This window comes from Trichosurus vulpecula, chromosome 6 (genome assembly GCF_011100635.1).
Source record: "Trichosurus vulpecula isolate mTriVul1 chromosome 6, mTriVul1.pri, whole genome shotgun sequence".
NCBI classification, from domain to species: Eukaryota; Metazoa; Chordata; class Mammalia; order Diprotodontia; family Phalangeridae; genus Trichosurus; species Trichosurus vulpecula.
Genome location: NC_050578.1, coordinates 30,844,133 through 30,858,054, shown reverse-complemented (window position 1 = coordinate 30,858,054; position 13,922 = coordinate 30,844,133). Strand labels below are relative to the sequence as shown.

The following is a 13,922-nucleotide window of genomic DNA, read 5'->3' as shown; positions in this document are numbered from 1 at the left end:
ACAGAAAGGAATCGGTTTTTGTGTACTGGAAAACAAATAGTGATCTTATAACCAAAAGGGAGAGACAATAAACCTGAGCCTCTAAATGAGATAAATTGAAAGAATTAAATGAGGAATTAAAGTAGTAGAATTATAGTGATTAGTAATTATAGTATAGCTATAAAGTGGAAATTATGAAAAATTATTCCTCTCCCCCTTCCTACTCCCTACTCCACTGGATTGCTTTCTGTTGGTTGGCAATTTGATCTTATGACTTTAGTTTCATTTGAACTAGAAATTAAGGGGACAAACTAAAAATAAGATAGTTTCCTTCATATTCAATTTGGAAATTGTACATTGTGGCGAACATTATATTTTTTATCAAGTGAAATTTTGTGGGTGGTCAGGTACTTTAGTTCTAAAAAGAAGATGTATGTTGTATATAATTTTTAAATAGAAATCAGTCAATCAATGACTTGTACATATACATGTATGTATTACAGTGTTATGTTTGTGTATAATTGAGGCAAAAGAAAACATATTGAATTTACTCTATTAAATCAGATTAAGGACCTAGAACTTGTGTTTCAATACATGCTGGTAGTTGTTAGTCAGAATAATTTGACCTTAAAGATGATAATCATATTTTTCACAGCATTCATTAATCATTATGTGATATTGATAGCATAACATTGGTTTGTAGTAGCAAAATGGGGGATAACGGTAAGTCATATCTTTAATTTTCTGCCTTTAAGATAGGTGATTTGTGCATTGAACTCTTCTGTTCCATTCCCCAGGTCCTGTAACAGCTCCTTTGTGGTTTGCCTCATAGGCAGACGGTAGAGCAAAAAAAATAAAGTAAAATAAAAATTCCAGTAATCAGACCATCTAAGGCATTTATACTATTTGAGGTTCAAAACTTTAAGTCCTACTAATGTGGGGGCACTGCTCAGTTGCCTTAAAAGAGGCATTCTCCACAACTGATCCCATTCAGGGCTGAGACTTGTGTTCTTTTACCCAGGACAATATTTAGCTCAGTACCTTTCAGGGGCTTTTCTATACATCATGTGATTTCAATAAAAACTTCTCAGAATAGAAGAGCTTTATTATTCACATGTTATATAGAAAAGGCATTGTGAAGTCATTTCATCATTGAGCTAGAAGAAACCACCATAGTTCATTCTTTCCCCATGTTTTTAATGATAGCTATCATTTATAAAATGCTTTAAAAGATTTGCAAAATGTACTATACATAGTATCACATTTTATCTTCATAACAACCCTGGGAGGTAAGTACTATAATTATCCCCATTTTATAGTTGAAGAAACTGGGACAAGAGAGAGGTTACATGACTTGCCCAGGGTCATATAGTTAGTAAGTGTTTGAGGCACGATTTGGACTTGGGTGTTCCTTACTCCTAGTCCAGTACTCTTAACTACTTTGCCACCAAGATACCTACCTACTTTTATACATTCTGTGCCCTAAATCAAATTAGACCAATGGATGATGAAGACTTTCAGGGAAAGATCTGAACAGCCTATCAGTCATCTACTCTGTCTTAGAAATCCAGCTATATCTTTCTTGATGTTTACGTTCATTTAGCTAATTACTACAGTTCAGTGGTCATGAAAGATCAGTATTCAGTAAGCTACCATTCATACTTGGAGAATATTTTATGTTTACTATGTACCTGTTTCATGCAGCATTAGGGTGAATATAAAATGTGTTATGAATGATTGTAATGCAGTATTTTTCCTAGAAGTTGTATTTGGATCATTCAGTGATTACAAATTAACATACAGGTTACCTACTGATTAAAAAGTACTATGAAGCAATTATGTAGTGATTTAGGATGCTAAGGCTTATCATTTCCAATATTATAAGTATCTATTACAGATACTGGTCTTGATGCTTAGTTTAAAAAGAAAGGAAACTCTTTTGAGGGTTCAGTGCACTGGAAATATCTACCAGTATTTCTCTAATAAGGTAAAATGTTACATGTTACCTGGATCTTGTTTGTTCCAGTCTATTTAAAGTCGTCTGTTTTCCCTTTCAAATCTGCATGGTGTTCTCCTCACCTTGAGAAGGGACAGTGTTAATCCACATGTAGCATGGGGTGCCTGCCCAGTTGATATTTTCATGTGTACCGTACATGAGAATGTTGTTCGTGCAGGAAAAACAATGAATGAATGTGGCTCCTTTGCTGTCAGAATTAAATGTGATTTATTTTTTGCTTGTTTGAGAATATACGGGAGGATAAGAATGTATGCTGTCGTCCATCCTGTCCCATTCAAGTGGTACGGTGTCTGCGTCTTTGCAATATTCCTGGCCTTTGAAAAATCAATGGGACTAAACTGTGATCTTTCTTTAAAATGTGAAGAGTCTAGACTGTAGACGTGTTCCAAGTATTTTGGACATGGATTGTTTGGGTTTAATTTTGACAATTCCCTTCAAAATATTCCAATTCTTAATCCTGCAACAGTCCTATTGTTTGCTTTTTCTTTCCTCTTGGTTTTTTACAACAGGAAATATTAAATGTCGAGAAAAAATACCATGCCATTATCCAAACTTTTACTTAGTAACAGTACGATACTTTTCTTTTTACATTGAAAATCATTTCATTACAGCCACAGCGCCCTGGGTTTACTCATGAAAACATACAAGGTGGGGGGGAACCGTAAGTATCTTTCTTCTCTTCTAAATTCAAGAATAACCCTAACCGTAACAAAAGAAGGGAGGAGCAGCCTGGGGAGCTCAAATACAAAATCTGTGTGGCCAGAAGGAAAATGGTGAATTTCTTCAAGTGAAACAGTTCAAATAAGCGGCCTAAATTGATTCTATTTTACCTGATAAAGACAATATCCCATACCTTTTATGTTATGGATGGTCAGGAAGTCATGCCTAGAAGAAGAAGTTCCTTCTCTTTGCTTTATGACTGAACTAGACTTCTTCTTAGGGTTTATGACTTGGTTTTCCTTCCTCAATATGGGCGATATAGATCCTAGTGAGTCTATATTTCACTGTAATGCAGGCATCTCACCTGTATTTACTATGTGGTTACCGGGAGAAGAGGTGAGTGAGAAAAACCCATCGACAGAACTTGGTGACACAATTCTAATGCATATTTCCAGAAGGGCCCTTTCCAAATGGCAGCCTTTCGTAGATGACTGTTACTCAAGCACATTTACTTCCTTAGCCCCAGAAACGCTCCCCTTCACATCCATCATAGTGATCCATCCTGGAGGCCATAGCAGTTGTCTTGACATTTGTCTTGCCACTAGACTCTGATGGCCCTGGAGGAAAGAGTAAGGTTGGTGACTTTGCACAGTTCTGCCTCACTTAAATCCAATCTACTTTCAAGTCAAGACATCACCCATATGATGTCATCTTCAAGAACAATAGATGAACAGGTGATCTATGCCAATTACCTTTATAAGGCAATGACTGATGAACCTGTAGTTGCCAGAGAGTCTCACTAAGAGTCTTCCCACCTTATTTCCACTTCCTGCTTTTTTTTCTTCATTCAACAAGCATTAATTAAACACCTCCTGTTTGCAAGGCACTGTTCCTTTAAGGCCCAGGCCTACAAAGAAAATGAATAACAATCTCTATACTCAAGGAGAACTCACATTGCACTGGCAGGGGCAGAGAGGAGAAGGGAGAAATACATGTACACAAATAAATAAAAAAATAAATAATTCTCTGGAACAAAAGGACACAAACAACTCAGAGAATCAAGAAAGGCTTCCTGTAGGAGGGAGCATCAAAGACACATTAACCCCCTTTCATTCAATTATTATTGTGGAATACTGTGGAATTATTAGTTAAGATGCTAACCCTTCCTCTGTAGCATCAGCTATAATATCCTCAGTAAGTCTCAAGCCTCTGACCTTCTGTTCTTGAGCCACAGCCTCCCTGCCTCCAGGGAGTACCAACTGATTAAGCCATTTTTATGAATTATGAGATCATTCATCTAGAACTAAAAGGGACCTTCAAGCTGACCTGATCCAACATCCTCATTTAATAGATGAGGATCCAAGGTCCAGAGAGATTAAGTGATTTGCCCAGAGTCACATGAGTGCCAAGTAGCAGAGATAGGATCCTGTGATACCAAGTCGAGGTCAATGCTCTTTCCAGTGTACCATGTTGCCTCTCTCTGATTTGGCTTTAGGGTTCCCTACTCACCCCTTTCCTAGACCTCACCCCTAACTAGAGTCCGTAGCCTAGCAAACCTTCTCTCTCAGCTTAGAACCCCATAGCCTCAGCTTAGAATCCCATAGCCCCAGAGGCTAGTTAGAGGAAAAACTTGGTAGGAAAATACATAAGCCCTTGCAAATGAAGGTGATGAATGTAATTTTTGCTGAATTTGGAAATTATCTAAGAACATTTTCTAATTTTCATTTATAAGTTCCTGTTGGGCTATTTGCAAATAATTTCAACAGGTCTCCTTACTGAAAATAATAAATTTGTAATGTTTTAGCCTATTTCCCATACTTTACTGGTAGCCACTTTTAAGTAGTAAGGAATATTAGACATTGTTTTCTGTGGATACAAAATTTAATTGATTTTCTGACCGCTTACCTAAAAGCCATACTCTTGGTGATCATTTAGCATTCTGTATTTATGGAATTACAGAGCCCACAGATGAGTATTTATGTATTTAGGAAATGGCATTTGGGACCTAATTAAAACACTCCTTGTTAGAAAAAAAATACCACCCAGTTGCATTCCATGAAATAAGGGTGGAGAAGCTTGGCTTCATTTAGACCCCTAACAAGTCTTGTGAAAAGCTAGATTCTGAGTCTTAAAAGGTTCAAGAATAATTCAATTTTGCCTTTTCTTGGAACAAGGGCAATTTTCCACTAAAAGAAAAAAAATGTCCTTTTAAGGCATCCTGCTTTCCACCACCACTCATTCCTGTTTCCTTCAATATGTCTACAGAGCAGCCCTGAACTCTTGACACAGAGAATGCATCCCTTCTAAAGTGACTCAGTTTAAACATTAATTGGAGTAGGAAGCTCCTGGGAAGATGCATTTATTCTTTTCTCATAGCCGCAGATAATGAAAGAAATGAAGGCAGGACAATCACAGTAAACACACACAGACATCATCCTGTGCCCAAGTCAAAGTTTGCACCTGCAAACTGGTCTTTGATAATAATGTAACAGCCCTGGGAGCCTCCAAGCCTCTGGGTCTTAATGCCCTGGACCAGTCACATCCTTCCATTCTGAAAAATCAGTAATTGGCCCAGAGAGAGGCAACACAATTCCCACGTACTTTGGAAAGTTACATAACAATTTCAGATTGATGACCCAGTAACATTCTGCTCCCACCAAAGAGGATAATATGAGATTATACAATGACACAACATATTCAAATATTGTTAGAGTGAGGTCACTTTCCAAGGCAGAGGGCACTATTCAGAATCCTGAGTGTTTCTTTATCCAAAGTATTTTCATCTCGAGCTCTTAATGTCTGCTAGAAATATCAAGAGATTCTCCATAGGCCTTCAGAGATAAATACTATTTTTAGCTGTCTTCTGTTCAACCTTAAAAAAAGGTATTTGATGCTTTTATTCAGATAGCCCTGGGCAAAATTGTGCAATGGCTGATTTATGTCTTCATTAAGTGATCAACCTTATTCTGAGAAGAGGTTCATAGGCTTTGCCAGGTTTCCAAAGTGGTTTGTGACCAAAAAAAAAAAAAAACCCAAACCCCACCCCGCCCAAAACTATTTAGACCTCCTGACTTCTTTAACTGGAAACTGAGGCCCAAAAACATGATTTGCTCAGTATAGCATAGCTAGTACATGGCAGAACCAGGACTTGAACTCCAAATCCAGCCCTCCCCTCCTCTGTACCATCTCCCCAACCACAGGCAGCCAGTACCTTCACATTCTTCCCCCTTTTCCTGTACTGAAAATCTGCTCTTAAGAAACACTCTAATGAAATAGTTTGCAATAAAGTATAAATGAACAACAAGGCTTTAATGTATTATCCCCGCTTCATTGTATTTTCACTGCAGAATTAAGGAGCTGAAACAGGTAACTCCTAAGGTCCCTTCAAGGTCTAAATCTGTGATCTGCTTATTCTTCCAGCTGCATGACAACTGTGAGAATTAAACAGGGTGTTTTTTCATTCTCCGTGAGGAAGATATATTTTAGACATGTAAAACTGGCTTTCAGAACCTTCAATTGTCAGATGGACACTTTCATGTTAATTATGTACCAGTTCCTTCCTGGCCACCTCAGATGTTGTATTTTTGTTTTTTAAGATGTCATTATTCATCTTATTTATCAATAACTTCCATAAGATTGGTGGTATTAGAACCCCCAAACTCTTCATTAATGCTTCCAATATAGCCTCTCATGAAATGTGGGGGGCTTGGGAATAGTAACGTTCACTTAATTATTTTTTATATGAAGGAATTGTTCAAGAGTGTGAAAGTTTGGAGTGGGGGAGGAATAAATCTTTATAATTCTCATCTAACATGAAACATGAAGTCATAAACTATTTGGGATTAGATTAATCAATGAAGATTCCAAATCCATTGTTTTCCATTGTCTGATCCTGGTCTGTAATCCATACATAAACCAGCATAAAATGTGCTACATCAAGTGTGAGATTTTTTTCCCCACTGAGACTATTCCTAGTTGGTAGTAGAGTTATGAAAATAAAATACTTTCATGGTTGCATGATTTCAGTAGTGTGGACCTTACCTCCACCAGTATAAGTTGCAACCCATACATTCCTACTCAGGTCATGTTTGGGTCATCGCATAAATACAAATAAAGGGGCCCACCCAGTATGCTGGAGGACTTCTTTTTGGTGTATGTGTGCGTGTATGTGTTTTTAATAGATAAATGAAGATGAAAAAAATAAGTGGGCTTGAAAAAAAAAAGACAGATCCTCTTTTGGAAGAGTGATACTCTTCCAAATTCCCACATAGGTACTCAAGAGTTGTATTTAAACCATTTGGTTTCTCTTAATGAAAAAATGTATTTTGAAGGCTAAATTGGTTCTTTCAAAATGTATAAGCCACAGATATTTGTGATGCTAGATGGCCACCTTCAGAGACACTGATTCTGTAAGAGCCTTTCTTGTTTTCTGTGGGTAAATCCTGATAGCACCATTTCTATTTCATTTAGTTCCATTATCTAAGCTGTGTGAGATAGAAAAGTCATCAAATGCTGAAACAAGCATCTGCCTTAAAGATTCAAAAATACTGACATCAGAATGCCCTTCATATTGTGAATTGTGGAATGTAATCATAGCCCCAGCCGGTAGCGTAAGGGGGAGTTCTGCCTTTTTCCTCTCCCTGATGACTAAAATTTCACACTCCTTCGCTTGATATATTTAGTTAGAATGCCATTTTTCCAACCAAAATGAGTTTCACCTCCTCCTCTAGCTTAGTGAAGGTACAAAGAACTTCTGTTTAAACACCCGCATTTGTATTTGTCCTGTTTAAGGTTTCAGGCTCTGTATAACTATACTCCTAGGAATGAAGATGAATTGGAGCTCAGGGAGAGCGATGTCATTGATGTGATGGAGAAGTGTGATGATGGATGGTTTGTGGGTATGTGTCCAGCTCTTTTCACATACATTTTGCTTGCTCTGAATTTGCTTGCACACTTTGCATAATTTGTTTTTTTTTCTAGTGGATGATAAATCATGCTTTCTTTGTCTTCATATACTCCTTAACCTCTTAAATATATATGCAGATGCACTATGTAATTCTGAAGAAATCTCTCTTTAAAAAACAAACAAATAAAAACGAACAAACAAGAAAAAAACCATGGCCCAGTTCAGTTCTAAGTCAATGGTGACTTCATGATCTAATTTCCTAATAGAAGGTCACCCAGCAAAGTCCTCAGACTTTTCTCATTATCTGACAGACAGAGAGAGAGAGAGAGAGAGAGAGAGAGAGAGAGAGAGAGAGAGAGATTGATTTGGTCTTAATATAAGAAAAGAACCCCACTTCCCCACAATTAGACCTTTCTAAAAGTAGAGTGAACAATTTGGAAATAAGGGTTCTCTATTGACTTCAAGTAGAGGCTGAATGACCACTTGTCAGGAGTGTGCAATCTTGCTGTCTATCTATGCCTTCAGGTATTCTCCAGTATCCTCTGCCCAGACTTTCCTTTGTGGACTTAGAGAGTTGAGTAGTTTTTCCGTCTTTCCTAATACAACTCCCATCCTAGTGCTCAGGGATGACGTTGCATGTATCTGTTGCCACATCTATACCACAGCGAAGGTGTTTAGTAAATGCTTAAAAATAATCACTGGAGTCCAGGTATATAGCATGTACCTGTAGTCCCTACCACTGTGGCAGTGGCTGAGGCTAGCTAATTACTTGAACTTAGAAGTTCTAAGCTTCAGCAGAAGGACTTCAGCTCAAGTATGGGTTAAGTTGGACAAGCCCAGAAGTTCTAAACCTGGGGTCCATGAACTTGGTTTTTTAAAAATTTTTATATTTGGATTTTTTTTGTAATCCTATGTATTTTGTGCATTTAAAAGCATTATTATGAAGACTCTATAGACTTTACTATACTGCTAGCAGTGACCAATGACAAATAAAAGGTAACTACCTCCTGGATTAGGTCCCTTCCAACACTAAGATGTTGTGAATAGGATAAATGTCCAGTTAAGAAATGTAGTACTGATAGAGTGCTAAGACATGGGATGACTGAGAAGCAGAATGTATGAAAAGCCTGTTGCCCCTTTCAGATAGGCAAAGGTCCAGTGATTTTTTTTTTTAAGACTAGTCCTCTAGCTCACCCAGGCTGAAGGTGTAGCAGCCAAATATGATCCAGTCCCAGTACTGATCTAATCAGGAGCTTTAACCTGCATAGGGCAGTATGGTGGCCCTCAAGAGCTCACCATATAGGTGCCAAATTTAGTACAGACACCCAATCAACTTTATGCCCTACTGAAGCTCAGAATTTCTGAGCTCAAGTAACGAGTAGGGACTACGGTTATATGCTACCAGACGTGGTCTCTAATGATTATTTTTAAGCATTTACTAAACACGTTCACTGTGGTATAGATATAATAAGTCAAAGATAGGCAACGTCACCCTTGAGCACTGGAATGGGAGTCAAATTGGAAAAGATAGAAAAACTACTCAACTCTCAGTCTACAAAGGAGAATCTGAGCAGAGGATACTAGAGAATACCTGAAGGCATGGATTGGTAACAAGATTGTATTTAGGAAAGCAAGACAGTATAGTGCTATGGGAAGAGAACTAGATTATTCTACCTTTATCTCTTTCCTTTCTTTACTCCCAGCCCTTCCCCACTACCGTCCTTCTGACCCATCCGTTGTTTCTACTTCTTATTAAGAGCCTTATAAGTAGTGTAACTATTATGATCCCCATTTTACAGATGGGGGAGAAAAAAGTAATTTGCTCCTGGTGACAGATCTAGAAAGTGGGAGAGCCAGCTCTTTTGACTGCCAATTTAAGGGTCTTTCTATTACTTGACACTGTACCTCTGTAACTAAGAGAAGGGCCATGATTACAGCCCTCACTGACCACTTCTGATCATAGTTTCTATGCAACCAGGAAGGACAAATAAATTAAAAAGAGGTTACATGGCAGTAGCAAAGCTGGTGAGTAGCTAAGAAAAGTATACTTCCTTTTAATAAACTTGCTCATAATTGTGTTGGAAATTCTAAATTACTTATTGCATCTGCTATTTTTAAAAGGTTCTTTAAAAGTATGTTCTTGAAGCCAAATGCACTGATAAAGAATACCCTTTTAGCATTCAGTTTAAATATTGCATGGAAATATTTTTTAATAACTTAGACATTATACCTGCTGGTGATGCCTTTTCTCCCCAACCCCCAAATCATCCATTTCTTCTTATTTTTGTGGTGACTTTGTGTAGCGTGTTGAAAATTAATCTATTTTGTTAAGAGTTTGAGCAAGTGAGATTTTTTTTAATGAAGGATATGACCTCCAGCAAACTGAATAAGGTGACAAAAGCTTTATTTGGATACTAATGAGACACCTGATATTTCTATTACTTTTTTGTAGATTTTTTTATTTTTAGTTTACAACATTCAGTTCCACAAGTTTTTGAGTTCCAAATTTTCTTCCCCTCCCCTCTCCCCCCAAGACAGCATGGAATCCAGTATATGTTCTACATGTACCTTCGCATTAAACATATTTACACCATAGTCAGGTCATAAAGAAGAACCATGATCAATGGAGTAAATCATGAGAAAGAAGAAACAAAACCAAAAAAGAAGAGAGAAAAAAAAAGAGAGACCCTCAATCCGCATTCAGACTCCATAGTTCTTTCTCTGGATGTAGATAGCTCAGAAAGTTACCCTCTTGCCTGCATAACCAAGCATCACCCCTTATATCTCCCAGCTGTAAACCACCAACTATTCTGTAAGCTTCACACCTCATTTGGATGATATAGCTTTAAGAAATACCTCCGTTACTTCTCCCATTTCCCTCTTCCTATTTTCCAGCCAATGAGGAAATGCCATCCCACCCTATTGTTCAAGGCCAACCTCATACCTGAAATCTAATTACAATTCACTTGGATTTAGAATCTGACAGATTACCAAATTGTTATGTTTCCAATTAGTGAAATTCAATGGTAATATAGCACAGTCACTTGGCTCAGCCCTTCACATTAAGCAACACAGAGGTTCTTTAGTCTTAAAATAAATTTTTCCCTCCCTCCTCTTCAAAGCCCCTGGTGTTTGTACCACCCACAAGGCCTTGGAGGTGGGAGCTGCATCTTCAAGGCCTCATGCATGTAGTGATGGTTCACTGTTGTGCCCCCTTTCATTTCTTGCTTCTTACTTTCAGGAACCTCAAGAAGAACCAAATTCTTTGGTACTTTCCCCGGAAACTATGTCAAGAGGCTGTGAATTCTTTTTCTCTACTTATTTATGCCGCATTTCAGCAACACATCCACATAAAATTTCTTGGAAAACATGCTCCCCAGGCCTTCTGTATTCATGCTTCACAAACAGAAGGCTCTAAGCATCATCATCACCATCTCCATCCTTCAGTACAGTCATTACAGCCGCCATGACACCTTTGGGAGAAGAGGCTGGAGGGTGTTGCTGTAAACTGTACTTATTCCTGTTACCTGCTTTAAACGTTTACCATTTGAAACACAAAAACAGAACCTGGAGCTGTATTACACTTAGAAACAAAATGGATGAAATCTGGGGGACCAAAAGAGCAGCATCTCATAGAGAGAGGCTTTTCTGGTCCTCTAATCAAAGGCTTTAACAAAGGCCTCCCCGAGGCAGCTGGAAGATAGTGTTTCTTTAGGACAAGCTGATGGTTGCATTTCCACTTCTTTAGTTTGGCAGGATATATTACTTTCACTTTGCTGCCTCACAAGTTTGCCTCTTGTTCTAGTTGACAATATATTTTAACTCTAATCCAGTGATTGTTTGCCTGCATTTACTGGTTATAACATGCACAGCGATTGTAAAATCTCTAGCAAGAGTAGGAACCTTCACTTGGACAAGTATGATTTTATTACCGAATCTGAGTTTTCCAATAGGAGTGTTTTCCGGCAGGGTTGGGGAATTTGGCTTTTTGTTGGTTTGGGTTTTCTTTTTTTACTTTTTAAAAGTGTAAATGGTAAGAAAATTTACAACTTTAGTAATAACCATGAAAAAAGAAGAGGTAAAAAAGATGGATGGCAAAAAAATTGCGTTTTAAAGATGCATTGCTATTTTATATTAAAAAAATGTAATAATCAGCAACTTGAACTATGAGATGTTAGTGTTTTATTTATCAGATAAATTTTAAATAAAAGCAGTGTTAGTGCAAAGATTCATTTGAACATAGACCCTTGAACAAGATGCTCACAGAAGGTATCTTCAAGAGCTATGTATTGGTTTTATTTTTATTATATTGCATATGTGTGTGCACATATACATGCATGATTGTATATGAACATACAATACATATGCATATGTTGCACATTTATGGAAATGTTAGACTCCCAAGGCACGCATTATTTTATAAAAATAAATATATATATATAGCACTTCAGAAACATCAGAAGTATTAATCCTGGTTTTTGCTTTGCTTTTTTTCTTCATTTAATGAACAAAAGCAATTATTTGAATGCGCCACTTATTTTATTTCTGCAAAAGTTCAAGTCCAAGTAGTGTTTGTATTAGAAGATAGGAGTATGTTAAGCCTGAGTCTCCCAGTGTGTGTATTTATGTAAATTCTTTCCTAAGCATAAAGTGGGCACCTTGGGAGTCCCAAGTCTTGGAATTTATCATGATGGGATCCTGGAAAGAACACTGACCTTGGGGTCAAGTTTGAGTCTTGGCTCAATGAAGGGTTTGTCCTGGATCATCTAAATTCCAGTTCCAAAGTATGGTGAGCCTAAGACCACACTAAATGGTAGTTAACTGGTAACCAGAACCCACAAGAACAAATAGCAGTGAATTTATGGCTCTGTTACACTCACTCAGAGACCTGGCTTCAGAATTCTTATGACTTTATACAAAAGCTGTTCATATTTGGATTCTTTGGCACCTTATAAATGACAGGCTTTTAATGGCTTTTCACCTGTGGTCAGTGGTTAATTTTTTTTTCCCCACAATGGATGTAGCCTCTAGAATATTGTACATATGCTTACTTTTCTTTTGTACAGAACCATTTAGTTGTTGAGTAACAAATGGAAAAAAAAAAAGTTCGTTTTCAGTCCTCACCCCATACTTATACTAACTGAAGAAAAATTTTTCAACAGGTTTTCCTGGCTCACAGATCATGATGCATACTTTGAGAGTGCAATTCTTTGGCATTTATGCAAAATTTTATAAATTTTTAAAAATGGTCTTAGCAGCCAAATTGAAATGTATGTATATATCTTTATTACAGAGAAATGTCATTAGTCTAAAGATAAAGAAACACCTTTTTGCAGCCTACCCTTCTTAACGCTGCAGTCATGACAAGATTTCTATTGCAAAGGCTTTGGGGCTCACAGCTAGGTCAGCCGCATGCAGCTTTGCTGAGGATGACTCTGACTACCTTTGATGCCATTTATGATAAAAGACTTCAATATCTGTTGCCTGTAATATTTAAGAAAAATACTCTTTCTACTCTGTATCTGATTTTAAAAAAGAAGGGGGAAAATAATTTTTTTCACACCTGGCTTTCAGGTAATTGAATTCTTACAAGCAAAGGTCTGTGTTTTTTTCTTGAATAGACTTCTAATAAATTTTGCTTGGAGTACACTTTAGCTTTTCTTCCTGGTATTTAATGCTGTGTTATCTGAAGCAGAACTGTGTATTTGTATGCTCTTTGATCACATAAACTAAAGGAAAATGTGCTTACTTTGGTCTCTTTTGTTGTTGCAAACATGGAGATAGACTTTGCCCCAAGCAAGCCACTATAAGCATGTTTTTTGAGCTGTTCATGAGCTAGCATTTATAGCATTTGTTGCTAAAACATGTAGCGCTCAATACAATTTCTGCCTCAAAAGTGGACTTCTCTTCCAAAGGAGTAGCAGGGCTGAGTGGTATTACAAGAATTTATGTGCATATACTCTCCATTATCTTATATAGCCTGAAAAGGCCTAATCTAAAAAGCGTTAGAACTATTTGAGCACGGGTAATACCCTTAATAAGGCAGCTAAGTGGCACAGTGGTTAGGGTGCCGGATCTGGAGTCAGGAAGACTCATCTTCCTGTGTTTAAATCTGGCCTCACATTGTGACCCTGGACGAGTCAGTTTCCTCATCTGTAAAAATGAGCTAGAGAAGGAAATGGGAAACCAGTCCAGTATCTTTGCCAAGAAAATTCCAAATAGGGACACAAAGAGCTGGGCATGACTGAAAAATGACTGAACAGCACAAGCGTCCTTCCTTCTAGGTTGTCTTAAATTCCTTGCTATGGATGGATACTCTTTTTCTTATGATAAAATCATAAGTCTTTCTCCATCCTTTTA

At 37.5% G+C, this 13,922-nt stretch overlaps 1 protein-coding gene across 5 annotated transcripts in view; it reads left to right on the top strand.

Moving 5' to 3' along the window:
- The window catches only part of SORBS2 (sorbin and SH3 domain containing 2), a 288,776-nt gene extending 275,469 nt beyond the window's left edge, over positions 1–13,307 (top strand). For all 5 annotated transcript variants that reach the window (XM_036764812.1, XM_036764815.1, XM_036764816.1 and 2 more), the window contains 3 exons: positions 2,608–2,657; positions 7,448–7,554; positions 10,804–13,307. In XM_036764812.1, coding sequence (XP_036620707.1) covers positions 2,608–2,657; positions 7,448–7,554; positions 10,804–10,865 — 219 coding nt within the window. In that variant the 3' untranslated portion in view covers positions 10,866–13,307. The remainder of the gene's footprint in view (positions 1–2,607; positions 2,658–7,447; positions 7,555–10,803) is intronic.
- The last annotated feature ends 615 nt before the right edge of the window (positions 13,308–13,922 follow it).